At 45.9% G+C, this 27,930-nt stretch overlaps 3 protein-coding genes across 3 annotated transcripts; 1 reads left to right on the top strand and 2 right to left on the bottom strand.

Moving 5' to 3' along the window:
* The first annotated feature begins 916 nt into the window (after window positions 1-916).
* Window positions 917-8,075, top strand: LOC125554848. The gene is made up of 3 exons (XM_048718247.1): window positions 917-925; window positions 6,845-7,149; window positions 7,662-8,075. Exons 1-3 carry the CDS (start codon window positions 917-919, stop codon window positions 7,918-7,920), a joined length of 573 nt encoding a protein of 190 aa, XP_048574204.1. The 3' UTR covers window positions 7,921-8,075.
* A 9,676-nt stretch (window positions 8,076-17,751) lies between these two features.
* Window positions 17,752-22,119, bottom strand: LOC125552507 (probable mitochondrial-processing peptidase subunit beta, mitochondrial). The gene is made up of 9 exons (XM_048716091.1): window positions 21,328-22,119; window positions 20,227-20,391; window positions 19,966-20,103; window positions 19,748-19,899; window positions 19,504-19,612; window positions 19,206-19,304; window positions 18,898-18,963; window positions 18,707-18,814; window positions 17,752-18,168 (listed from the first exon to the last, which is right to left on the bottom strand). The coding sequence occupies exons 1-9, from the start codon at window positions 21,994-21,996 to the stop codon at window positions 18,082-18,084; spliced, it is 1,593 nt and encodes a 530-aa protein (XP_048572048.1). The 5' UTR covers window positions 21,997-22,119; the 3' UTR covers window positions 17,752-18,081.
* Window positions 22,120-22,708: 589 nt separating this feature from the next.
* LOC125552506 (translation initiation factor IF-2-like) lies at window positions 22,709-26,371 on the bottom strand. Its single transcript, XM_048716090.1, has 8 exons — window positions 25,375-26,371; window positions 25,250-25,295; window positions 25,076-25,153; window positions 24,814-24,933; window positions 23,826-23,924; window positions 23,554-23,708; window positions 23,332-23,397; window positions 22,709-23,142 (listed from the first exon to the last, which is right to left on the bottom strand). The coding sequence occupies exons 1-8, from the start codon at window positions 26,286-26,288 to the stop codon at window positions 23,118-23,120; spliced, it is 1,503 nt and encodes a 500-aa protein (XP_048572047.1). The 5' UTR covers window positions 26,289-26,371; the 3' UTR covers window positions 22,709-23,117.
* Window positions 26,372-27,930: the final 1,559 nt, after the last annotated feature.

Here is a 27,930-nt window from a genome sequence, read left to right as displayed (position 1 = left end):
TTAGGCCGACTCCTCCCACTTCAGGATGGCAATATTCCCCGTGTGGATGGGTACCCATGGAGATTTACTCGTTATGGAGCGGAAATAGGAAACAAATTAGTTCCATAGGTATTGTTTGACGGGTACCCGTTAGTCTCACAGAACGGGGATGTCTATGAAATTCTCCGTGAGGACTCCATGAATACCTGAAAACTATGCCATTTGTACTACAAATGCAGAATATATATATTAATACCTCGATATTTTACACAATTATTTTTCTTCACCTCTCCCAACAATCATTTCTTCTCCAATCTTACCTATCCCAGTCAGCTTTGAAATCCCCCTGGATACCCGACGGGTACCGGATACCCGATATTAACAGGGATGAGGGGCGTTTTGTCCCCGCGAAGCTTCACGGGGATCGCGGGTATGGGGATTGGCGGGGATCGGGGCGGGGATGGTGGAGTCATCCCCATCTGCGTTGCCACCTTGACTCCCACTTATTATTAGGGCACATCATGGATAAGGAGTAGGGAGCAAAACCCACCCAGCGCTTGACCAAGTCAAAATCGAGGCAACCAACGCAATCGCTAGCGTGGATCGCTCCTGGGCGTTTTTACCGAAAAAAATTATATGAGACCAGGTCTCACGGGCTAGCAGGTGAGATCCATCCTGATGGATGACACGTGGCATTCACAAATCATAAAGCATCTAATCTCTCTTCTCTCCTGATTTCAAGTGAAGGTGGGGTATATGCTTTGTGATTTGTAAATGTCACGTGTCATCCATCAGGATGGGTCTCACATGCTAGCCCATGAGACCTGGTCTCATATAATTATTTTTCGTTTTTACCCCAGGGAGCTTAGTGAATTAGAAGATACTAGTCCATATGCCTGTGCGTTGCAACGGGAGAGATATTTCTTTGCAAAAAGCAATGGGAGAGGTAATTGATCTGTCCATCAAAAACGATCTCCAAAGCGGTCCTGTTTGTCCTGCGAGATCTTGATAGTAGTGGGGTTAGTCAGTGTGGTGGCAACCATCCAACTCGTGCTTTTTTTTCTCTGGGTCCGCCTCTTTCTCGGGGTTGTGTCCGCCTCCTCATTTGGTAGCTATGCGGCGACCTTCGGGGCATGATTGCTTCGACCAGTCTCGCTTAAGATGACGTAACCGAATGGATTACCAATTGTAGCGCATAAGTCTCACTTTGTTAGCATATTCCACAACCAGACATCAATGTTCCTTCTTTATTAGGATTTATTCTCTTTGATTATTGTAGCGCTCACGTGTCCATAATTTTTTTGTTCGAGGTAAACCAACATATTCTCTTTGATTGGCCCAAGAAAAAATGCTCCCTCGGAGTAACCAGTAGGGGAGTGCGGCTGAGGCCCAATACTGCATGTGCGACGGAGCATTTTTTTTTCTTGGGCCAATTGCGTGGGGGCTACTATATGATGCTAGTTGTGTAAAATAGCACGTGGGACACACATCAGTTCATGTATGACCAGCACAGTGGTAGGCTCCAAGACGACATGTGTTTGTAATGCGAAAAAATCCAAAGAATAATGAGTTGAATGGTCATAATCATGCCCTCAAAGACCCGACTAAGTGTTGGTAGCTACTCGAAGAAACGAGTATTACCAACCAATGGCCAGCTCAAAAAAGACAAAAGAAACAGGAAAGAACAATAGAAAGAAATGGAAAAAGGGAAATGAAAACATAACACGGAACAAATAAAAACGGTTCAACCCAGCTTGGGTGCCCTGCGCGAATTTACAACTATTTTGAAATGAGAACAAAGATTCAATGTTCTGAATTTTTTTAAAATGGAATATATTTTAAAATTCTAAACATTTTTCTAAAGTTCGATTTTTATGATATATTAACTTTATTGAAAATTTTGAATTTATGAAAAAAGGGAGAAAGAAAAATAAACTTGAAAGGAGAAAATACAAAATAAACAGGAAAGAAAAGGAGAAAGAAATGGAAAAAGGAAATTAGAAACATAACACAAAAAAACGGTTCAGGCCAAGTTGGGCGCGAGGTGCGAATTTTCTACTATTTGACGCTCTATATGATAAATAGGGTTTTCCCAGCTGCATGGGCACGATAATAACAGGGCTGGCTTTGTTGGGCCACACTGCGGGTAGCCATGTACGAAATTCTAGCATTTTTTCTTTTTTAATAGAGGAACGGACAGAAGAAAAAAAGTTAGTTCTGTCTCAAATTAAAAAAATTGATAATGAACGGATGAAAAATTTAGAAAAATGCACCTTACTTTATTAGTAGGTATAGATATAAATATAGATAGATGTCTAGGGTTTTAGAGACAGAAGTTGTTGTCTTTCTGGATTGGATGAATAGCTTCTACTTGTTCCTTGAACGTTTCCTTCATATATATACACAAAAGCCAGACTTATACCAGCATATACATTTATGTATGCACACACAGGCAATCCTACCATGCTATAATTCCTTTTTCATTTCTAGAATACACAATAGAGGTGTGCATCATATTTCATACTCCCTCCGTTCGGAAATACTTGTCCTAAAAATGGTTGTATCTAGACTTGATACAATCATTTCTAGGACAAGTATTTCCGAACGGAGAGAGTAGAAGGGAAGTCAAAGCAACATATTTCTGCACACAACGTTAATCTCATGGACTAGCAAACACTCCCATTACAACTACAAGGATAAATGATATGTCTTATCTAATCTGAAGTCTAGAATGGCTTGGAGGCAGGATACGGGGCATCAAGAGTGCTACTAAACCGATATTGGACACCTCTGGCCAGCAAGCATGACTTCAGAACAAACCGGGTCACCGCCACCCGTGTGCTTAGAGGAGTCGACAAGCCGACGGTAGGAACGACACCATCTTGGAAGCATCGGCAACTGGCATAAATTGCATTGTTGAAGCCCATGCCCTTATTTAACATCCCAGATGTAAAACTTTCCTTTTTGAGTAATATATCCACTTGATCTTATTCCAATTCCTTTTGGGTTTCATCTTTTGTTTTTAGTTGTTGTTTTTGCTTTTGCATTGTCTTGTTATATTTCTCTATGCCATCATATGTTGCATCATGGTCATATCAAGTATAGCTTTGTGTTTGGTCATTCATGTTGTTGCCATGAGCATCATGTGCATTGTGTGTTTGTTTTCATGCATGTTGTACTTGCATGCTCCATGGGTGATCCATGCACCATCACTTCTCCTCCTACCCCTATCTTCTTTTTGCAAGTCCCATATTGCACTACTCCATTAATGTTCATTTTCTCCCTATGAATCTTGCACCATGTCCAAAACCTCCTTGCCAAGTTTCACCTATTTTGGAGTTGATTTGGTTAGGTTCAAAAATGCCTCAAGTTTGAATTTTATTCAGACTTGTTTTATTTTTCTACCTCTAAAAATGCCTAACTTAATTTTATCAAATAGGGCATAATTCCAGGGTCATGAGGATATTCTCATATCTCTCATACACCTCTCCTTTCCCCCTATGCATTTCTCTTTATTTTCCTGTCTAGAGAAAAGAAAAAGAGAAGAGTGCAAGCCAGCGGCAGCTTACCTGGCCCTCGGCCTCCAGGCCAGCCCAGCAGCAGTTCCAGCCCTAGCCCGCTCAGCTTGCCTGCGCCTCTCCCTCGCTCCTTTTTCTCACACGCTCGCCCGCACACCCCCTCTACCTCGCGCCCATGTGGCCTAGCCGGCCCCAGCCGACAGCGACTGCTGTTGCGCCCGCACCCACCTTTCCCCTACCTCGGTCCCCCTCTCCCGCGCACGCACATGGCCACGGCCACGCCACCGCGAGCTCGCCCCACTCGCCCTAGCCCCTTCAAGACCCATCTCCTTGTCCACACGCTCCCTAGGGTTTCCCTCTACCTCTAGCGGCCGCCAGGCCACCTTTGCCACCAGATCCACCACCCCGAACGCATCCAGGAGCGCGTCGTCATCGCCGGCGTGAGACCCGTCTGTTGGGGAACGTAGCAATAATTTAAAATTTTCCTACGTGTCACCAAGATCAATCTATGGAGTTATCTAGCAACGAGGGAGGAGTGGATCTACATACCCTTGTAGATCGCGCGCGGAAGCGTTCAAGAGAACGGGGTTGATGGAGTCGTACTCGTCGTGATCCAAATCACCGATGATCCTAGCGCCGAACGGACGACACCTCCGCGTTCAACACACGTACGGAGCAGCGACGTCTCCTCCTTCTTGATCCAGCAAGGGGGGAGGAGAGGTTGATGGAGATCCAGCAGCACGACGGCGTGGTGGTGGAAGTAGCGGATTCCAACAGGGCTTCGCCAAGCGCTGCGGGAGGAGGGAGATGTGTCATGGGAGGGAGAGGGAGGCGCCAGGGCTTAGGTGTGGCTGCCCTCCCTTCCCCCTCACTATATATAGGGCCAAGGGAGAGGGGGGAGCCTTGGCCCTTCGAAGGGTGCGGCCAGGGAGGAGTCCATCCTCCCCAAGGCACCTAGGAGGTGCCTTCCCCCTTTAGGACTCTTCCTTTCCCTTATCTCTTGGCGCATGGGCCTATTGGGGCTGGTGTCCTTAGCCCATATAGGCCAAGGCGCACACCCCTACAGCCCATGTGGCCCCCGGGGCAGGTGGACCCCCTTGGTGGACCCCCGGACCCCTTTCAGCACTCCCGGTACAATACCGATAATGCGCGAAACTTTTCCGGTGACCAAAACAAGACTTCCCATATATAAATCTTTACCTCCGGACCATTCCGGAACTTCTCGTGACGTCCGGGATCTCATCCGGGACTCCGAACAACTTTCGGGTTACCGCATACTAATATCTCTATAACCCTAGCGTCACCGAACCTTAAGTGTGTAGACCCTACGGGTTCGGGAACCATGCAGACATGACCGAGACGTTCTCCGGTCAATAACAAACAGCGGGATCTGGATACCCATGTTGGCTCCCACATGTTCCTCGATGATCTCATCGGATGAACCACGATGTCGAGGACTTAATCAATCCCGTATACAATTCCCTTTATCTATCGGTACGATACTTGCCCAAGATTCGATCGTCAGCATCCCGATACCTTGTTCAATTTCGTTACCGGCAAGTCTCTTTACTCGTTCCGTAACACATCATCCCGTGATCAACTCCTTGATCACATTGTGCACATTACGATGATGTCCTACCGAGTGGGCCCAAAGATACCTCTCCGTCACACGGAGTGACAAATCCCAGTCTCGATTCGTGCCAACCCAACAGACACTTTCGGAGATACCTGTAGTGTACCTTTATAGCCACCCAGTTACGTTGTGACGTTTGGCACATCCAAAGTATTCCTATGGTATCCGGGAGTTGCACAATCTCATGGTCTAAGGAAATGATACTTGACATTAGAAAAGCTTTAGCATACGAACTACACGATCTTTGTGCTAGGCTTAGGATTGGGTCTTGTCCATCACATCATTCTCCCAATGATGTGATCCCGTTATCAACGACATCCAATGTCCATGGTCAGGAAACCGTAACCATCTATTGATCAACGAGCTAGTCAACTAGAGGCTTACTAGGGACATGGTGTTGTCTATGTATCCACACATGTATCTGAGTTTCCTATCAATACAATTCTAGCATGGATAATAAACGATTATCATGAACAAGGAAATATAATAATAACCGATTTATTATTGCCTCTAGGGCATATTTCCAACACCGTCATCCTCAGCCCCGCAGATCGTGTCTGCCGCCTTCCACGAAGTCGACTACGTCCACTACGTCGTCTACGTGGAGCCGGAACGAGTCGCTGCGACGTCTTCTTCTTCCTCATCGTCTTCGGCCGCCATCGTGTTCGACCGCTTCCGTCGCCATCTCCGTCCGCCTCCCGACCAACGGAGCTCTCCTCCGAGCTCCTCGTGAGCACACGCGTCCCCCATCCCTTTTTCCCCTTCGCTAGATTGTTCTGTCGTCGTTTACCTCGAGCACCCGCGCGCGTCGCCGTCGGACCTCGTCACAGACGAGTGCTTCGTCCCCCGTAGATCACTTGCGCTTGTCCATCTTGTTCGCCTCGACGCGTAGGCTAGATCCGTGCCCACTACCGCTTGTTTAACCCCGCGGCTCGTCGTGTTCGAGCTCGCCGCCGCCATCTCTGGACCTTGTCGCCGGCAGCGTTCCCGTCGCCGCTGGGCGTCGTGCGTACCAAGCGCAAGCGCGGTATAAACTCGCGCTTCCAAACAGCCACCCCGCTAAACCCACCGTAGCCTTCTCCGGTGACCTCCTCCGCCGCGTCACGCTCGTCTCCGGCAGAGCTCGGCTGGGTTGGTTCAAAAACCAACACCTCCCCCTCTCTAATGAGCACCCCTGCGTAGCCCAGTGGCTCGAGCCTTGCCGTACCACCCAGGCGACTCGGGTTTGATCCCCTGCGGGTCACCTTGTGCAAAACCGAACCGAAAACCAAAAACCGAACCGAAAAAACCAAACCGAACCAAAAGTCCAGTTTTTTCAGGTTCTGGTTATGGTTTCAGTTTGCAAAATAGCAAACCATATCAAATTCGGTCTTTTCAGTTTAAAACCGAAATAATTTGGTTAAACCGAACAAAACCGAAGCCCAGCAACATAGATATTTCAAAGGCCCAGCCCAACCTCACGCGCGGGCCCTTTCCTTTATTCCTCAACCTTAGGCCCAGTTCTTTTGCCAGAATCTCAGGATTCTCCCAGAATCCAACTCTTACCCAGCTTCTCCCAGAATATTTGAGCCTCATTTGTTTTACAATCCTATCTAGTTAGAATCTAATTAGATAGGATTGTAAAACAAATGGGGCTTAAAGATTCTGGGAGAAGCTAGGTAGGGGTCAAATTCTGGGAGAATCCCCGGATTGTGGCAAAACAACTGGGGCTTAGTCCACCACGGCCTCACCCTCGTTCCCTCACGGCCTCACGGCCTCACCCACCCTCGCCCACGCACACGCAGAGCAGAGTGGACGGAGGGAGGCGGAGAACAGAGGATGGCGGCGGCGCTCTAGGTCAGACTTCCGCGCGCATCCATCTGCTCCGTCGCTCCCCGCAGGCTTCCGCCCTCCGTCGCTGACCTCCGACCTCCGCCCTCTACCCCTTCGCGTCGTTGACCTCCGCCCTCCCTCGCGCCGTCGAGCGCACCGGCGCACGCCTCCGTGGAGCAAGACAGAAGCCGCCGCCGACGCACAAGGGTAAGCAGTACGCCACTTCCTTCTTTCATCTTGGGTTCGATCTGGAGCTTTCCGGTTTGGTAGTTGGCTAGTTGCAAACAAACACTCAGGGCAAAAGAATCAAACTGCTGAACATGTGAAACATTCGTCAGACTAATACAATACCATTCATTCGCCAGACTAACATCAACAAATCACAGGCAGTGGCAAGTAGCAAAAGGAACTAGATTGCATTCCATACAAACCATATCAAATACTCCCTCCATTCCGAATTACTTGTCGCATGTATAGATGTATCTAGATGTATTTTAGTTCTAGATACATCCATTTCTGTGACGAGTAATTTGGAACGGAGGGAGTAGGACTCAGGCATCCACAAAGCATGATGAATTGTTGTCATAGCAAAAAAAGTTTCATTCAGATTACCATGGACAAATCACATATGTTCCCTATTTAGGTTTCCAGTAATTTCTAGTGTTGGTTCTGCTGCTGGTCACTGATCTAAATGGAAATTACCCGACTTAATTTTTCAGGTGTTCGAAAGTGCCAACCTTGGTGCTGGTTATGCTGCTGGTCAAGCTTACTTACCTGAAACAAATCCTGATGTTACTCCTGACCGTGTTAGCAAGAAAAAGAACAAAAGTTCAAAGGCATGGACACACTTCACAGTTCAGAATGATGATTCGAATCATGCTAACTGAACAAGTTTTTATTCCAGAATTTGTGTTGAGCAGTTCTGCTTGTGCTTGTATTGGACAAGTTTTTGTTCCAGAATTTCTTCATGTGGTTTGACTAGACATGTACTAAATTAGTGCTTGTAGTTGTACTTGTAGTCTTCTACTAGATTGTTGTACTGGAACATAAATTCCTAATGTTTCAGAATTTCTTCAAGTAGGTAACGAGGTTGTATTGGACAAGTACTAAATTTGTTTTTCCATGTGGCCAAACCATGTGTTGATTAAAAATTCACGTTAACTTTGGTTATTTTGGTTATTACCGAAACCAAACCGAAAGCAAACGGTTATTACCGAAACCGAACCATATCTATGTATAAAACCGTATAAACCGAAGTATAAAAACCGTATGAACCGAACCGAATCAAACCGAAAAAACCGAATGTACATGCTGACTTGCGGGCGCTGGTAAACCCCCCCCCCCCTTTTTCTCATTTAGATGGGTCACTTACAGGCCGGACCCAGCTGTCATACTCACATCCCAGCAGGGTCCCACCAGTCAGCCTCTCAGCGCCCTCCTCCTTTTATTTTTTCCCTTATCCCAGCGAATTTCCATTTCTGGCATGTAGCATCTGTCCTTTCCTGGCTAGTCCATTTCTGGACATTTCCCTTTAGGAAAATGCCTATTCTGTCATATTCCATTTCAGGCAGTTTTGCGTTTCTAACATTTGTGGTGATTTTTCTATGGTGATCCCAACATATTATATATGTTTTGGGGCTAGAAAAATCCCACCAATCCAGTGGTGGCATTAGTTTTTGCATTTGAGCAAGTTCATGACCATGTCATTTTACATCATGTTACTGTTTTGTCATTTTTGTGTGATTAAATTCAAACATGCTATGTGCTATTTTGGCACATGTGTAGCTTTCTTTTCATGTCTACTTCATGCTAGATTTTATTCCATGCCATTTAGTGCACTGTGATGAGTGCCACAAGCTTGCAAAGTTGCTATCATGAATCTGTTTATGCCATGCCATGATTTCCTCTAAGTCTGAAACCTGTTTCACATCATTTGTCATGTTTGCATTGATGCTACCATCTTTTCTGTGGGTCTTTGGAACAAGTTCAGTAAGGGAGTTTTGTTAAGTGCATTTAGTACTATCATGCCATGATCTTGTGTAATGTAATATGTTCCTGTAGCATCTAGTTTAATAGGCATAAACATTGCAACCTGATGATGTTCTGTCATGATCAATGAATTTCTGCTAAGTCTGTTAAACTGTTGTCATTTGCATTTTTGCCATGCTGTTTTAGACTTGTTCTAGTGAGTTCTAGCAGTAGCTCAGTGTTCATAATTTGTAGAGCTTCACATGTACTGCGCTGCCATGTGTTTTGTTTTTATGTTGGAGTGTTGTAGTATATTTAAACCTTGCATCTAAGTGGCCATGTTGTTGTTTTAAGCAGATTGCATCATATCTTGTTTTGCTTGTCATTTGCAAATCGTGCATCCGTTTTCGGTGATCTTCATATCGATTTCATTCGAAATCTCCCAACCTATCCAGTGGCATGCTTGGTTTGCCAAGTTGATGCCATGATCATATTTCCCCTTCCGGAGTAACCATATGCATTGCACATCATATCTTGCATCCCATGCCATGTCTTGCATCATGTTGCTTGCATTGCACCGTGTTTGATTGTTGTTCCCTTGCTTTGGGTAGAGCCGGGAGACGAGTTCGTGAATGAGCATCCTATCGAGCACGTTTACGAGGAACAAGCTTTCAACAACCCTGAGAACTTTGCATGCAAGATGATCATTACCCCCGATATCACTTCTATCTTTGCTTGCTAGTTGTCCGTTCTATCGCTATGTCGTGCTACCTACCACTTTTTTATCGTACCTCCCATATTTCCATGTCAAGCCTCTAACCCACCTTCCTAGCAAACCGTTGTTTGGCTATGTTACCGCTTTTGCTCAGCCCCTCTTATAGCGTTGCTAGTTGCACGTGCCTTGCAGGTTGTTCCATGTTTATTGGAACATGGATATGTTGGGATATCATAATATCTCTTATTTAATTAATGCATCTATATACTTGGCAAAGGGTGGAAGACTTGGCCTTTTGCTCGGTGTTTTGTTCCACTCTTGCCGCCCTAGTTTCCGTCATACCGGTGTTATGTTCCTTGATTTTGTGTTCCTTATGCGGTTGGGGTTATGGGACCCTGAAAGATCATGGATGTCGCCTAGAGGGGGGGTGAATAGGCATTTTAAAATAATTACGGTTTAGGCTTGAACAAATGCGGAATAAACCTAGCGGTTAATTTGTCAAGCACAAAACCTAAAACAATTAGGCTCACCTATGTGCACCAACAACTTATGCTAAGAAAGATAAGCAACTATGTGATAGCAGGAAATATGACAAGAAACAATATGGCTATCACAAAGTAAAGTGCATAAGCAAAGAGCTCGGATAAGAGATAACCGAGGCACGTGGAGACGACGATGTATCCCGAAGTTCACACCCTTGCGGATGCTAATCTCCGTTTGGAGCGGTGTGGAGGCACAATGCTCCCCAAGAAGCCACTAGGGCCACCGTAATCTCCTCACGCCCTCGCACAATGCAAGATGCCGTGATTCCACTAAGGGACCCTTGAGGGCGGTCATCGAACCCGTACAGATGGCAACCCTTGGGGGCGGTCACCGTACCCGTACACTTTGGCAACCCTTGGGGGCGGTCACTGGTACCCGTCAAATTGCTCGGGGCGATATCCACAACCTAATTGGAGACCCCGACGCTTGCCCGGAGCTTTACACCACAATGATTGAGCTCCGAACAACACCAACCGTCTAGGGCGCCAAGGCACCCAAGAGGAACAAGCTCTAGAGTGCCCAAACACCCAAGAGTAATAAGCTTCTCAAACTTCACTTCCATGTATCACCGTGGAGAACTCAAACCGATGCACCAAATGCAATGACAAGGGCACACGGAGTGCCCAAGTCCTTCTCTCTCAAATCCCACCGAAGCAACTAATGCTAGGGAGGAAATTGAGAGGAAGAACAAGAAGGAGAACACCAAGAACTCCAAGATCTAGATCCAAGGGGTTCCCCTCACATAGAGGAGAAAGTGATTGGTGGAAATGTGGATCTAGATCTCCTCTCTCTTTTCCCTCAAAAACTAGCAAGAATCCATGGAGGGATTGAGAGTTAGCAAGCTCAAAGAAGGTCAACAATGGGGGAAGAACACGAGCTCAAAGGATAAGGTTCATTGCGGAAGAAGACCCCCTTTTATAGGAGGGGGAAAATCCAACTGTTATGTGCTCAGTTCGCACACGAGCGGTACTACCGCTCCACGAGCGGTACTACCGCTCAGGAAGAGGAAACAGGGAAAAGGAGCAACAAACATGAACCTTAGGGCGGTAGTACCGCAGGAGACAGCGGTACTACCGCTGGGTTAAGCGGTACTACCGCTCCCTTCGGCGGTACTGCCGTGCAGAACGAAAGGGAAAGGAAAAGAGGGAACCGGGCGGTACTACCGCGGAGGAAGGGCGGTACTGCCGCTAAGGAGCGGTACTGCCGCAGCGAGGTACCGCACAATCCGACACAGAAAAAGACCCCTCGAATCGACGCGGTAGGGACCTGGTAAGCCAGCGGTAGTACTGCTGCGGAGTCACTGCCGGTACTACCGCTGCGAAGCAGTACTGCCGCTTGAGACCCCTCAGCGGTACTACCGCTGGGTACCACGGTACTACCGCTGGGACCCTGACAAAAACCACACTCAAGAAAATAAGAACTGCCATAACTTCTGCATATGAACTCCGAATTGAGCAAACTCAAGATTGTTGGAAACAAGACGACGAGTAGCATCAAAACAGCGACTGGTTATAGTAAGAAGAGGCAGGGGAGTTATGCCTAACAAAAAGAAGAGTGAAACCTCCAACCGAGAAGAACCGGCAAAACCTCCAACATCGAAAACATCATAGAAGATGCAAGCGAACTCCGTTTTCGATGAACTCAAGCTTGTCAACAAGATGACCGTAAGCTCTAAGACTCACAAAGAGAACCAAACAATAACCAAGAAAGATGATGCAAGGATGCAATGGTTTGAGCTCTCAACGAACGATACGATCAAGCTACTCATCGAGAGCCCCCCCTTGATAGTATGGCAATCGATCCTATAACCCGGTCTCCCAACTACCAACATGAGACCGGTAAATAGAAAACCTATCAAGGGCAAACCTTTGCCTGGCACATGGTCCACTTGAGCTAGATGATGACGATCTTGACTCCCTCAAGTTGGACCACCTTTCTTGATTGTGTTGGCTCGATGAAGACTAGTTGATTGCTCCCCCATACTCCACTATGGGTGAGCCTTTCTTCCGCACATCTTCACAAGTCCATTGTCACCACAAAGGATGGCACGCTTCAAGCATTTGATCTCTTCGTGATGCTCCACTTGAACTTGCACACCGCAACCTTTCTTGATTGTGTTGACTCGATGAAGACTAGTTGATTGCTCCCCCATACTCTACTATGGGTGAGCTACTCTTTCGCACATCTTCACAGGTCCATTGTCACCACAAAGGACAGCAAGTTTCAAGCATTTGATCTCTTCGTGGTGCTCCACTTGAACTTGCACACCGCAACCTAACCCCACAAAGAACCCTCACGAAGACCATGGGTTAGTACACAAAGCGTAATTGACAATGCTTACCATACCATGGGATCACTTGATCCCTCTCCGTACATCTTCTATGCTTTGTGGGTTCATCAACTTGATTCACTCTTTAACTTAGTCTTGATCAACCTCTCACAAGACCAATCTTTAGGTAATTTCTTGAATAGCACCTTGGTCGACACAAACTCTCCTTGAAACCAACACATGTACTCCAAGAAAAGCCTATGGACAAAACCTTCAAATATAACTCAAGGCAACCATTAGTCCATAGAGATTGTCATCAATTACCAAAACCAAACATGGGGGCACCGCATGTTCTTTCAGACCCCCTTGACAGTTCGCTTTGAATAAAACTCCTCCAGCAAGGCCCAACCTTGGTTTTACCATTTACCTAATAACAACTAAAATTTGCCTAGGGAGTAATTAACCCGAGGAATTCTTAATCAACCCCCCCCCCACACACACAGGGTCAGTGCTCCTCTGAGTGTTGGTCCGAACCGGGCAACCTGCGAGGCCACCTCGGGGAAACTCGAGGGTTGGTTTTACTCGTAGCTTGTCCCATCTGGTGTGCCCTGAGAACGAGATATGTGCAGCTCCTATCGGGATTTGTCGGCACATTAGGGCGGTCTTGCTGGTCTTGTTTTACCATTGTCGAAATGTCTTGTAACCGGGATTCCGAGACTGATCGGGTTATTCCGGGAGAAGGAATATCCTTCGTTGATCGTGAGAGCTTGTGATGGGCTAAGTTGGGACACCCCTGCAGGGTATAAACTTTCGAGAGCCGTGCCCGCAGTTATGTGGCAGATGGAAATTTATTAATATCTGATTGTAGAGAACTTCACACTTGACTTAATTGAAATACACCAACCGCGTGTGTAACCGTGATGGTCTCTTTTCGACGAGGTTTGGGAAGTGAACATAGTTGGGTTATGTTTGAACGTAACTAGTTCAGGATCACTTCTAGTTTTGCGTCCGTTGCGTAGTTTCTCATCTTACTCTTTGATACGTCTCCAACGTATCTATAATTTTTGATTGCTCCATGCTATGTTATCTACTGTTTTGAACAATATTGGGCTCTATTATCCACTTTTATATTATTTTTGGGACTAACCTATTAACCGGAGGCCCAGCCCAGAATTGCTGTTTTTTTGCCTATTTCAGTGTTTCGAAGAAAAGGAATATCAAACGGAGTCGAAACGGAACGAAATCAACTGGAGAAGTTATTTTTGGAAGGAAAGCTACCGGAAAAGCTTGGAGTGCATGTCAGGAAAGAAGGGAGGTGCCCACGAGGGTGGGGGCGCGCCCCCCTGCCTCGTGGCCCCCCCTTCGGTCCACCGACGTACTTCTTTCACCCATATATACCTACGTATCCTAAAACTTCCAGAACAGAGAATAGATCGGGAGTTCCGCCGCCAGAAGCCTCCGTAGCCACCGAAAACCAATCTAGACCCGTTCCGGCACCCTGCCAGAGGGGGCAATCCTTCTCCGATGGCCATCTTCATCATCCCGGCGCTCTCCATGACGAGGAGGGAGTAGTTTTCCCTCGGGGCTGAGGGTATGTACCAGTAGCTATGTGTTTGATCTCTCTCTCTCTCTCTCTCTCTCGTGTTCTTGAGGTGATACGATCTTGATGTATCGCGAGCTTTGCTATTATAGTTGGATCTTATATTTCCCTTCCCCCTCTTCTCTCTTGTAATGAATTGAGTTTCCCCTTTGAAGTAATCTTATCGAATTGAGTCTTTAAAGATTTGAGAACACTTGATGCATGTCTTGTCGTGCGTATCTGTGGTGACAATGGGATACCACGTGATTCACTTGATGTATGTTTTGGTGATCAACTTGTGGGTTCCGCCCATGAACCTATGCATAGGGGTTGGCACACGTTTTCGTCGTAATTCTCCGGTAGAAACTTTGGGGCACTCTTTGAGGTTCTATGTGTTGGTTGAATAGATGGATCTGAGATTGTGTGATGCATATCGTATAATCATACCCACGGATACTTGAGGTGACATTGGAGTATCTAGGTGACATTAGGGTTTTGGTTGATTTGTGTCTTAAGGTGTTATTCTAGTACGAACTCTAGGGCTATTTGTGACACTTATAGGAATAGCCCAACAGATTGATTGGAAAGAATAACTTTGAGGTGGTTTCGTACCCTACCATAATCTCTTCGTTTGTTCTCCGCTATTAGTGACTTTGGAGTGACTCTTTGTTGCATGTTGAGGGATAGTTATGTGATCCAATTATGATATTATTGTTGAGAGGACTTGCACTAGTGAAAGTATGAACCCTAGGCCTTATTTCCTATCATTGTGATACCGTTTATGCTCACTTTTATCACTTGTTACCTTGCTGTTTTTATATTTCAGATTACAAATATCTTTATCTACTATCCATATACCACTTGTATCACCATCTCTTCGCCGAACTAGTGCACCTATATAATTTACCATTGTATTGGGTGTGTTGGGGACACAAGAGACTCTTTGTTATTTGGTTGCAGGGTTGCTTGAGAGAGACCATCTTCATCCTACGCCTCCTACGGATTGATAAACATTAGGTCATCCACTTGAGGGAAATTTGCTACTGTCCTACAAATCTCTGCACTTGGAGGCCCAACAACGTCTACAAGAAGAAGGTTGTGTAGTAGACATCAATGTTGTACTTGTATGTTAGCCACCATATTTGCTTAGCGCTTGCTGCAACTCCACCTCATAACCACATCCTACCTATAAGCTTAAATAGTCTTGATCTCGCGGGTTTTGAGATTGCTGAGTCCTCGTGACTCACAGATACTACCAAAACAGTTGCAGGTGCCGATGATACCAGTGCAGGTGATGCCACCGAACTCAAGTGGGAGTTCAACGAAGACCTTGGTCGTTACTATGTTTCCTTTCCGGATAATCAGTAGTGGTGCCCAGTTGGGACGATCGGGATTTAGCATTTGGGGTTGTCTTCTTTTCATTTGGATTCGTCTGTAGTCGGACTTTGTGTGTACTTTGAATGATGTATGAATAATTTGATCATTGTGTGACGTGGCGATTGTAAGCCAACTATTTATTTTCCTTGTTCTTGTACATGGGATTGTGTGAAGATGACCCTTCTTGCGACAATACCAAAATGCGGTTATGCCTCTAAGTCATGCCCCGACACGTGGGAGATATAGCCGCATCCTGGGCGTTAAACCTTAGTAGGCAGCCAACACCATTTCTAACTCACACCTATGGGACTCCACAAGCAACCTAGGCAACACATCCAACGGGAAGACGATGACACGGCATCGCCACTCTCTAGCATGGCAGTGGGACCTAGGGTTTCCCCCGATGTTCGGAGCAAAGATGACGGAAGGACTCGGTTGGACTTGAGAATGGCACCGTCTTGGAAGCATCAACAATGGCATATATTGCGCCCCTGAAGCCTACGCCCTTAGCAGGAGGATGGCCCACAAGTATAGGGGATCAATCGTAGTACTTTCCATAAGTAAGAGTGTCGAACCCAACGAGGAGCAGAAGGAATTGATAGGCGGTTTTCAGCAAGGTTTTCTCTGCAAATGTTGTAAGATAGTTTTGATTGATAGTTCGCTAGCAGGATAATTGATAACAAGTAACAAGTAACAAAAGTAGAAAGTTGCATCAAGTGCCCCAATCCTTAATTATTCTAAGGACAAGCTGGTGATACTTCTTATAGTGATTAAAACGCTCTTGAGGACACACGGGAATATCGCCGAGTTACTTTTACCAGGATTCATCGACTTCGCGTTCATTGCCTTGATAAGTGTTACGTGGGTGGACCAAAGCTAAGGTAATGTTCTTACTTGAACAAACACCTACTTATAATTACACCTTTCATGCAAGCATCATAAATACAAGAGAAGTAATTAAGATAAATCTAACCATAGCATTAAACATGTAGATCCAAAACAACCCCTCATGGAACAATTTGTAAACTCGGATTTAGGCTTCTGTCACTCCCGAAACCTAATTCCATAATGCCTTCCCCTAGGCACAAAGATGTTGAAGTGTCATGTAATCGACATTCACATAACACCACTAGAGGAAGAACAACACAATATAATATCAAAACGTTGAACGATGATCAACTTCACATAGTTTTTTTGGACCCTGATCAACTTCACATGATTACTAATAACAAGACTTTTCTCATGTCCTCAAGAACAAATAGAACTACTCACAACTCATCATATTGAACATGTTCGGTGGGTATAAATATGCAATCAACAATCTGAACATAATGATCTTCTACCAAGTAAACCAACTAGCGTCAACTACAAGATGTAATCAACACTGCTAGCAGCCCGAGGTACCAATCTGAGGTTTGATACAAAGGTTGAACACAAGAGATGAACTAGGGTTTATAGATGAGTTGGTGCTAGTGAAGATGTTGATGAAGATGATGCCTCCCACGATGAGAGGAGCATTGGTGATGATGATGGCTTCGATTTTCCCCTCCCAGAGGAAAGTTTCTGCGGCAGAATTGCTCTGCCGGAGAGCAAAAGTGCTCCGCCGGTGTTTCCGCCTCAAGACGGTGGCAAAAGGTCCTGAAAGTTTTCTTTTTATTTTTTCTAGGGCAAATGGCTTCATATAGGGAAGAGCATAGAGGTGGGCGAGTAAATAAGAAGGGGGTGATGCCGGAGTTGAGTGTCCCGCCATCTCCGCGCTCATTCCTTTCTGCACCGCCGCTTACATCGTGCCCATAGAGGAAGTTATCGGTGCCGCTGCTTCTGCAGATCTAAGTCGCCGCCCCTGATGCTGAGAAGTGGTGTTGAGTTTGTCGTAGCATAGTGGTGGGCGAATAAATGAGGGAGGGGGTGATGCTAGAGTTCAGTGTCCAGCCATCTCCACGCTCATTCCTTTCTGCGTCGTGCCCACTTTTACGCTCAACTACGCCAGGCCTCCGCATTAAGGTTCATGCGCACACAAGTCAGGCCTCCGCATACGATACGAAACGAGTTTCATGCACCCAATAGGATGATACAGCCAACCACACGCCTCTAAGCGATAGACAAAGCATGTTACGGTCCCGCACGCCACGAAGCAACAGCTGACAACATCAAGGCGGACTGCAAAATAGCCTACTCGGTCAGGATCGAGCAATACAAACAACGCACAACACGAGGTGGTTCCCTCGTATGATCGGCCATTTGTCCCCAGTTAACACGTGATGACGAAATGTGCAACGCAAACAGAGACAACTCATCACAACAATTACAACGATGCAAAGTTCCCAAAAGATCATATCGAAGCTAACAGCCACCATCTTACTTTACATAAGCAGCTTCATTAAAATTATTGGCCGAAAGACAACAATATCCGAACACAAGATGGAAAAGTATCATGACGATTCATCATCATCGTAAAACAACGGACGGCCACCCAAGTAAGCCACGTCAGTCGAATTTGCCTACCATTATTGACAGCTTTGTGGGTTTGCAAAAGGAAGAGAAGGGCAAGGAAAACGAAGACTCAAAAAATTCCTCCACTTCGGCACATAATATGTGCGTGGATGTGGCCTTAATATACTGATGCCAAAACAAGCAATCATCTTGCCTTTGCAGACTGTAAACATGGTACACCGCTGGTCGAATCATCTAGTAACGGAGCATGTAGGTCCTGCGTCTGAACCAGTTGTAGTCTGGAAGAGACTTAATTGGTCCCATGGCAGCGATGGCAATATCCTGAAAGAAAAAACGGCATTCAGACAGTGAATATATATGTATCTCCAAGACTTTTGAACTTCATGCAAGCTTAATAATTATGTATCATACAGTATAACAGTAATATTTCCCATATGGCTCATCTATTCAGGCAACAAAAAATATATACAGAATGCAGTCTTATCATAATATCAAGTTAGGCTACTGTTCCAACTAAATTTTCCTCGAGATACCAATGCCACAACTAAAAGGTAAATGCACACTAAAACTTCATAAGTTAATACAGCAAGCTACATTATTCACAACAAAACAAAAGCATATCACCCAGATATCAATGGACCTTCTTATTCATATTCCAATAAAAGGAAACAATACTCTTATCATTAGAGGTCTATCAGTAGCAATTGGCAGGCACCTCATAAGCGGGATGTAATCTATGAGCAAGTGACCAAAACTTTAGCAACTTTTAGTTTTCGACCACACTTTCTGGCATTACCCGACACCATGGGATATCCAAAATTCTACATAAAACAAGGCAAGTTGGCAAAACAATAATTACCTGGTCAAAGATGAAGCGGTTTGCAACACGCCTGATAGTGCTCGGATCAACTGCATCTATTCTCGCAAAAAGCTCAGGAATAGGAATTCTACGGCCATAGATGAGTTGCTGACAACACAGAAGAAGAAAGATAAGTTCCGGAGGATGCGTATTGGAATATCATGTGACATTACATAATAGCGTCCATATACCTGGCGTCCAATATCCTCAACAACAGCAGTGGAGCCATCAAGGTGGAGTTGGATGGAGGATTTCAGCTGAAAGTATCAAGTCAAAGCAATGACAATGTCAGAAAGATAGACAGAAGTTCAATGGCAGATACATATGTTCCAGTGCAAAAGCCAACAATTATCGAGCAACAGAATATCAGAACCATGATTCCTAACAAGTACACAAGAAAAAATATGCTTCATACTATTCAGCGTCAATAATCCATAGGAAACACTACTACACATTGAACTGGCATTGAAAGAAATACCACCCTCATTGAAAGAAATACCTGATTGCGTGCACGAATAACATCCTCTTCGGTAACCCTGTATGATAATTTGCTCATCTCTTGCATAATTGCAAAAGCCAAATCATCCAAGCAATCAGCCTACAAAACAAGGCCAAGGAACATCATCAGGCAAAATACATGAACAACACATCATTTTAGACCACCAGAACATGTTCACACATAATGGCTGATACACATCCAAGCAATCAGCCTACATCCAAGCAATCAGCCTACATAACATACAGAAAGAAGTACTTTCTTCAACCTTTGATACAAAAGAAAAAAAAATACGACTGACCTTAGCGACAGCATAGACACCAAACAGGCCAGTGTCCTTGTAGTTTGTATTGAATGCCATTATACTCTCAGCTATTTCATTGATTGCTACTCTCTGTACAAGCTCCGAACTATATCAAAAAATCAGGATAACAAAGTGAAATATGATCAGTGGATTGTTTTCAAGTCACTTCGACGAAGGGACTTGGTTATACACAAGGAAATGACAACAAGATGAAAGGGTGTATAATAGGGAAGGAACCCACCCCATGTGCTTCCCTCCTCCAGCACTCTTGTTCCACGAACCAAGCATAGTTTGCATAACCATTAATGCAATAGAATCAGGATCTGTCCAGGATGCTCCATTGAAGGCAACAGCAAATTGGGCCAGGGGCATGTCATCATCAATTATTCGTACCTATTGAGTAGCATAAAATAATCAATGATTTGAACAGCACAGGTAAACTTACAGTAAAATACATACCTCAGAACCAGTAAAAATGGCTGGCTGTTCAGCAACCAACATGTTAGTTGTTGTAGGGTCAGTTGGCAGCGATTTGAACAGCTCTTTTGCCTGCTGTACAATATCATCATGCTTAACAGCACCAGCAGCAGTAATGACCTGAAAACACACAAAACACATGTTATTTACGACTAGGAGATACTCCACCCTGTTGAGGTAATAGCAATACGACAAAATGATAGTATCCAAATGTATTAGACACATATTTTTAATCTCAAGTACCATTCTAGAAGCCGTGTAATGCTTTTGAATGTAGTCTATGAGATTCTTTTTGGTGATAGACTTGACGTTATCAGCAGAACCCAAGATTGGCCTGCCAAGAGAAGTATACTGGAATGCAGTTGCATGGAGATGATCGAATATAACTTCCTCCGACTGTCCCTGAACCTACATAACATAGGAGAGTCAGAAAAAAATGTGGGCTCAAGAAAGCACAGCAAGACATAAATATTAGTAGCATCTCAGAAATGTTGCACGTCCGGGTTGCAGTCTGACATGACTAACAACAACTTACTGAACCAAAAATGAAGTCTGTAAATAATAGAGCAGAACATGAAACTTGTATGCTCATAAAACCCAAGGATTGAGTTAAGTTATTTGCATCCATATTAGGTACTCCCTCTGTAAAGAAATATAAGAGCGTTTAGCTGTTGGATGCATGATGAACCTTGCAGGTTGGTCCATTTAAACTCATTATGGCCGTGCAACATTCTACTCTACTTGAATAATATTCTCAGCAAATTCAAAAGATTTTTTTCACGGGCATACAATATTCATTTTTGCTCCGAACTGTTAACCAGTTTGATTTGGGACAGTTTGATATCAAATGCCAATGTTGCCTTCCCATCTATGATCTAAGTCTGCGGCAGCTTGATACAACTAGAACGCCTCGTACTAAGAAATTAGGCCTTTGATCAGTTCTTACTTTCTGCAAGGACCTATTTGGCGAATGTAAGTTCGAGAAAACACAAGCACCCGATACATGTTCTTTTTTCTTAAATTGATATCTGTATTGGTTCCAAACAGTTTGATAGCAAATTCCATTTTACATCTGTCTTCTTACATATAGCAGTTCATAACAATTCCTAATACTAAGAAATCAAGTCTCCGTAAATTAGTTCTTTCTATCTCAGAGCTCTATATGGATTGGTTAAAAACAACAGAATAAACAAGAAATACATATTAATGAAACACTAGAGAAGGCATGATGCAATCAATCTAAGGCAGCATAAGAAATTGTACGTAAAATCACCTAAACAGATCCTTATTGCAGTGGAAAGGAGTGATAAACTCAAGCAAACATATACGCATCAGGAAACTAACCTCCTCCATCTCTCGGAGAATCACACCGCGCTCGCGTTCAATGCGGTTGTCTTCAAGCTTAGAGTCCTGCAAAATGTCGGCGAGAACACTCATCGCACGTGGCACGTCCTTGTCGAGCACCTTGGCGTAGTAGGTGGTCTGCTCCCGCGAGGTGTAGGCGTTGAGGTGGCCGCCCATGTCCTCGATCTCCTGCTCGAGCTGCCCGGCGCTGCGCGTCCCCGTGCCCTTGAACAGCATGTGCTCCACGAAATGGGCGACCCCGGCCGCCTCCTCCGTCTCGTACCTGCTCCCGGCGTCGATCCAGACGCCGACGGTGGCCGTGCGCGAGGAGAGCGAGGACTCGGTGGCGACGCGCAGGCCGTTGTCGAGCGTGGTGACCCTGGTCTCCGGCGCCTCGAGGATGGCGGTGTGGTCGACGTGCGCGGGCACGGGGCTGGCGTAGCGGAGGAAGCGGGGGTCCGGGTGCTCGAGGCGGCGGACGCGCGCGTTGACGGCGTCGGCGATCCGGTCGTACGCCATCACCGGGGCGCGGACGGCGGGCGCGTCGGGGGCGATGGCGCCGGGGCCCGCGGCGACGGCCGTGGAGGCCTCGCGCGCGTTCCCGGCCGCCGCGGCCGCCGCGGCGGAGCGGCGGCGCACTGCGGCCGAGAGGAGTCGGCGGAACGCCATCGGGGAAATCTGTTGGGTGGCCTCTCCGGCGGCGGCGGAGGTGGAGATCTGGCGGTGCTAGGGTTTGTTGCGGTCGGGTGGATCGGGGAGGAGGAAGAGATGGGGGGAGAAATAGAGAAGTGGCGTGGAGGGAGCCTGCCAAGTGGGGGAGAAGCGCTGGGTGCCCGTAGCTTAGCTTGCGGAGGACCCACACGTCGGTGAGGGAATGTGCTACAGTAGTTTCAAAGAAAGTGGTTGGGCGTGGGATTACTGGGTCTTCGTGGGTTGCCACCGAAATGTTCACAGCACAAGCATTTTGCATTCTAGCCCAGAGACTTGGTTTGGGCCGAATCTGACCCAGAAAAAATAAATGTATTTTTCGTCGTCTCAAAAAAAAATGTATTTTTCGTCGTGTTTAAAGCGACTTTCTCTGTCTTACAAAAAAAAGGAAAAATCTCGTTGTACATATCTCATCTCAATCCCGCGGAGACAGAAGTCATATTTCCCTGGTTTCAGAACTTCGTAAAATGACCATTTTGCAAAATGATACGCATACATAGTTGATGTAATCGAAGAGTTTTCTGACTAATTTTTAACTTCGGCGTGATAACTGTTATCTCATCTCAGTTTCTCAGTGATCCGGTGTGTCCTTTAGCATACAGATAAGCTTGATCCATATTCATTCTATACGCACTTCAGTTTGCCACAAAACTATTTTCAGTTCGGTCGCTACTGACAGTAAAATTCAGCGACAGCTAAAATATAGAGATTTTTTTTCCAAAATCCACATATATATCAACACATTGGTATTTCGGGTTTTTCGACAGTCAACTTAGGAATACAAGACCACAGAAATTCATCCTTGAATTTCCCATCTGCGGTGTCTCGTACAACAAGCTGGTTTAACCCTGGAGGTGGAGGATGCATCTGAAGCACAGAGCTATCGATATGCATAAACGCATGTACACAGAAGAAAAGCTGGAGACCACCCAAGCTACAAAGACCGAGTCTCGTTGCACATGGAGACGTTAAGAAGCTAGGCACTTGAAAGAATGGGGAGCATCTAAATCATGCGTGTTGATGATGCTCTGCGGCTCTTGATACATGCAGTCGACATACACGTTGCTTGCGGGGCCATGTCTTCAGCTTTCCAGTGACCATGCATCGCTGTCAATAGTAACTGTCAGCCATCATTCACATAACCCAGCATGGTGAGCATGCTTTGAATAGAGAACAACAATATAACACAACATGTATTTGATGCCAATCAGCTGTCGATGGTGAAAGATGAATTTATTGGTAGTTAATTGCCACAGATTATAGTGTATGTTCAGTCAGTCTCGAACCGCAACTCACCATGATAACCTTTCAGGCCGGAGATGAAAGTTTGGCTCCTTCGGAATTGTTATTGTCTTTGATGACCTTAAAAGAAGCACAATAGAAAGAAATGTTAGTTACTTTTAAATGGACAACTTTCAACTAGTGAAAACTAAACAGGTAATGTCGAATCATTATTGCAATGAGTTATTGAAATTGAAATATCATCTATACAAGTGCCATTGCAGAGCAGGTGTTCACTTTTTGGGGATGAATGGCCGATCAAAATACGGCATTGGCTGTGCTTTAGGAACAAGCTCTTTCCTCAACTGCCTTATCATTTCTTCCTCCTGTAACTTCTGTTGACGCTCCCGCTCCAATCTTAATTCCTCGCCAAACTTGATCCTCTCTGATACCTAAATCTCAAACAGCCGTAGTTAATACCTAATAGAGTGTAAAAGACTCGCGCTAGTACCACTGAAATAAGGCTTCAAACCATGTGCAATGTACAATGAACATGTAAGGAGGCTTACATATTGATCAAATTCAGCACGTTCAACTGCGCGCACATCACTATGGAGAACAAGGTCGACTGGCTCAGTCCTTTCCTTGACTGGTGGCTTGATCAAGCACTAGTGAAAATAGAGGTTCAAAGTTAAAACAATATCACTTGTTAACTGAAAACTTATCAACCATCATAGTGATTCCTAAGAGAACCAGGTACAAAAGTTATGCAAATAAATTCAATAACAATCAGGAGAACAACCTGATAGTTTTCAGCATGCACCAAAGAAAATCAGCATTCTTCAAATATTTTATATAATTTTGACATTATGTCATTTTTTATATTCAACTCCAAGAAGTAGTAAGATGCCATAAGAACACAGTCACAGCATTCACAAACAACAAGCTTCGATCTGGAAGTAACACACATTTATCTTCCTCATCAATTATATTCCAAAGAAAATCAGGATTCTTCAAATATGTTATATGTAATTTGACATTAAGTCATTTTTGCTATTCATCTCCAAGAACTAGTATGTTCTCATTTATCTTCCTAATCAATAATATTCCAAAGAAAATAAGCATTCTTCAAATATGTTATACCACAGGAGTATTAATTTTAACATCATGTCAATTTTGCTATTCAACTCCAGGAATTAGTATGTTGTCATAAGAACAGTCACAGCATGCTCAAACAACAAGCTTCAATCTGGAAGTAGCACACATTTATCTTCCTTCTAAGGTATACTGAACCAAACGAATATATGTCGCTAATGAAAAAAGGGAGGGCATTCAGTGGAACAGGATTGGCCGGGCGGTAGAGTCGTGGAAACACTTGTTGATTCCTTCATTCATTGTTATATTCCAAAGGAAATCAGCATTCTCCAAATGTGTCATATATCAGTTTTGACATTATGTCATTTTTGCTATTCAAGTCCAAGAACTAGTATGTTATACCAGACAAAATGCAAGTGCAAGGCTGTGTTATAGAAAGTTAGGCTATACAGAATGACAAACCTCAGGCTCATCTGTTGTCCACGGAAGTCCTTGAGCAATATGTATGCGCTTCTTCTCATCCTCAATTAACATTTCCTGGACTTTCTGAATAAACTGTTGTTCTTTGGCTCTTCCCCTTTGCTGTTAGAGAAAAACAATTCGCGCATCAGGCAATATAGCAATACAGTAGATTATTTTGACTGCTGAATGCTTAATGCTCAATCTACTACTACTGACTTGCCCACTAACAAACAGAACTATAGCCAAAGATTTTGTTATTCACCTCTGTTCTCAGCTTGAAGGGATGCTGGCTAGTGACCTTGAGCTTTTTATTCCAGCTGCTCCTTAGTGATTCAGATGACTGTCAGATCAAAGAGCAAATAGACATTGAATTTAGAGAGTACAGAACAAGCATGGCTAACAGTAGAGCAGAAAAAAAAGGTTATCGCATCCTCACGTTCCGCCGGCTCCTGCGTCCTCCGGTCTGGCTGTCCCAGCTAGATCTGAGAAGAGGAACAAACTTTGATCAGCAACAACCTAGATGCAATTACTTATCTCGTTTGTTTGCTGGTATCAACCAACCTGTTGCTCTTGCCATCAAGTGAACTGCAAAGCCTGGTCGGCCCCATGTTCATGAAATCGGACGAGGAGAACACTGCCACCGGCGAGCCCTCACTCCCCTCGTTCCACGGCTGCAATCCAGGCAGCACCCAGGCCTCCTCGCCGGCCCGTTCGGCATCAGCGGTGGCGCCGGAGATGGAGAGCAGGCTCTCGAAAGCATGCACCAGGTGCTTGACACGGCCGGCCCCAGTATCTGGCACGCTGTTCATCGCCTTGGCCATGACTCTGCTCCGAATCGCTCTGACTTTGCCGCTCCCCTCCAAATCCGCCACAGACCCCTCCTCCCCATCCTCGATAACGGCGGCACTGCTTGCTTCCTCGTCGGCCGCTCCCTCCTTCTGGGACTCCTGCTCCTCGCTGGCCGCGGACACCGCGCGCTCCTTGAGGAAGAACTCCTCGTGCGACGCGCGCAGCGCCTCGCGTGCGGCCTCGCGGCACTTGTCGAAGTCGAACTCGCCGCCTCCCCCGCTCGCGCCGGCTTGCCTCCGCCGATGCGCGCCCTTCTTCGCCACGAGGAACCGGCGCTGCGGGACCGGCGGCGGCGGGGCGGGCGTGCCGCGCTTCCTCCTGACGGAGGCGGAGACGGCGGGGGCGGGGGCGGGGGCGGGGGCGGCGGCGGGCTTGGCGGGGGTCTTGGACGTGGTCCGGGGAGGGGAGGGGAGGATGTTGGGGTCGGAGTTCTCGGAGGCGTGCGCGAACCGCGCGCGGGAGACGGACCTGGCCGGGGTCTTCGCCGTCGCCGCCGTGGGCGGGGGCTTGGCCGGAGTCTTCGCCGCCGCCGCCGCGGTGGTGGAGGGGGCGGGCTTGGCCGGGGTCTTGGGCGCCGCGGGGGCCGATGGCTTGGTCGGAGTCTTCGCCGCCGCCCCGGTCGCCATGGCTAGGGTTTGGGATCGCGCAGGGTGTTTTGCTTGGGAGTGGTTTCGATTGGGTGGGGGGATGGGAGATCGGAGGTGGGAGGGAACGGGGAACGGGGCGGAGAAGGAAAAGGGGAGCGTTGGGGGCCGAGGAGCCTAACGGCTAGTTTTCCTTCCAAACACGCTCCGCGATTTCGCACTCGATCCCGGCCCGGCTTGCTCCCGTGGCAGTGACGGGCCAGAGTGGTGGGGCCTGGTGTCAGTGAGGGGGCAGATGTAAATTCGGTAAGCGGGAGGTTGGTGGGGAGGGGCTCGAGTGGAGGCGTGGGGGTGGCCCGCATCAATTCCAACGGGGCTGTCACGATTAGTTCAACACGTAGGCCCGTAAAAAAAAAGTTCAGCACGGAGGCTGCTTCCAGCAGATGATGCGTGCCGGTGCCAGACATTTGCGGCCGGTATGATGCATTCGTCTAGGTCGAGGGTTTCTTTTTTTTACCGGTCAGACCGTCCGGCTGGGCATGTAGGGGGAGGGGGGTTGGTGAGTCCGGCTATAAATGCACTGATGCACCGAACATACTGTGTGGGTGCACGCGCATGTGTGTTATGTAGATGAGACTCTTGCTATGATGTGCTTGAGGAGCGTCCAATACTAATGAGTGAATATAAGATATGAAAAACAAATCGAAATATACAAAGGCAAAGCAAAACCGGTAGCACTGATGAACTCCCGACATACATCTTGTCGAATGTAGAATGCTCCATTACTCTGATTGCACGACATTTCAGCGACAATTTTGTGTGTTTCTTATGCAACATATAAAATTACTAATTAGATGTGTGTGCGCTACCACGATTCAAAATAATTTGTAAATGCAATAAGCTCTATGACAAGTGCAAAACCTCTTGCAATTTAAGACCACAACCTAACCAACATTGACATGTTCTCACATCACTTTTTAAACCATCACATATTCCTCCAATTGTGCCTTCTCTAACACCCAAACATGAACTGAGACGAGGCATTGTCTTTGTCTTCGCATGTTCTCGTTTTTCTTACCTCTCAAACTGTCTCTACCCAATCCCTCTCTTTCTCTGGCCAACCTATGACCTTTAAAACTGAGCTTCCTCCTCACGCTCGCAGGTCCTCCCTGATGCTACTCAGACATCAACAACTTCTCCAGTGCCACCCCGATTCACTATGGCACCAAATTTGACTGCATGGTCCCAACCAATCTTGTCGTCAATTTCATGACGCACGCGTGGTGCCTCAGATCTGTTGTCCGACTTTCCCCAAATAAACGGACAAGTAACGGCAATAATAAATAAAGTGCAGCAAGATAACCCAATCCTTTTGTGACAAAGTACAAGCCAAAACGGTCTCTTATAATAAGCAAAGCGTTCTTGAGAGTACACTGGAATTTCATCATGTCACTTTTATCATGTTGGTTTGATTCGTGTTCGCTACTTTGATAATTTAATATGTGAGTGGACTGGTGCTTAGGTGTTGTTCTTACTTGAACAAACCTTCTACTTATGATTAACCCCCTCACAAGAATCTGCAACTATAAGAAAAGTATTAAGATAAAATCTAACCATAGCATTAAACTTTTGGATCCAAATCGGTCTCTTACAAAGTAGCGCATAAACTAGGGTTTAAGCTTGT

The sequence above is a fragment of the Triticum urartu genome, chromosome 4 (genome assembly GCF_003073215.2).
Source record: "Triticum urartu cultivar G1812 chromosome 4, Tu2.1, whole genome shotgun sequence".
Classification (NCBI taxonomy): domain Eukaryota; kingdom Viridiplantae; phylum Streptophyta; class Magnoliopsida; order Poales; family Poaceae; genus Triticum; species Triticum urartu.
Note: the sequence above shows the minus strand (reverse complement) of the source record. Positions and strands in the feature narration are given on the sequence as shown.

What these genes read in the sequence shown, in the direction of transcription:
- LOC125554848 (XM_048718247.1), top strand. An exon ending in GCCGCCGCCGACGCACAAGG is followed by an intron (nt 7,150 to 7,661) that starts GTAAGCAGTACG and finishes TTAATTTTTCAG; the next exon opens with GTGTTCGAAAGTGCCAACCT.
- LOC125552507 (XM_048716091.1), bottom strand. Translation starts at nt 21,996, where the DNA reads ATGGCGTTCCGCCGACTCCTCTCGGCCGCAGTGCGCCGCCGCTCCGCC. An exon ending in GGAGGAGGGAAGCACATGGG is followed by an intron (nt 19,613 to 19,747) that starts GTGGGTTCCTTC and finishes TTTTTGATATAG; the next exon opens with TTCGGAGCTTGTACAGAGAG. An exon ending in TTATTCGTGCACGCAATCAG is followed by an intron (nt 18,964 to 19,205) that starts GTATTTCTTTCA and finishes TGATACTTTCAG; the next exon opens with CTGAAATCCTCCATCCAACT.
- LOC125552506 (XM_048716090.1), bottom strand. Translation starts at nt 26,288, where the DNA reads ATGGCGACCGGGGCGGCGGCGAAGACTCCGACCAAGCCATCGGCCCCC. An exon ending in GGACAACAGATGAGCCTGAG is followed by an intron (nt 23,925 to 24,813) that starts GTTTGTCATTCT and finishes TATTTTCACTAG; the next exon opens with TGCTTGATCAAGCCACCAGT. An exon ending in GTGCTGAATTTGATCAATAT is followed by an intron (nt 23,709 to 23,825) that starts GTAAGCCTCCTT and finishes TTTGAGATTTAG; the next exon opens with GTATCAGAGAGGATCAAGTT.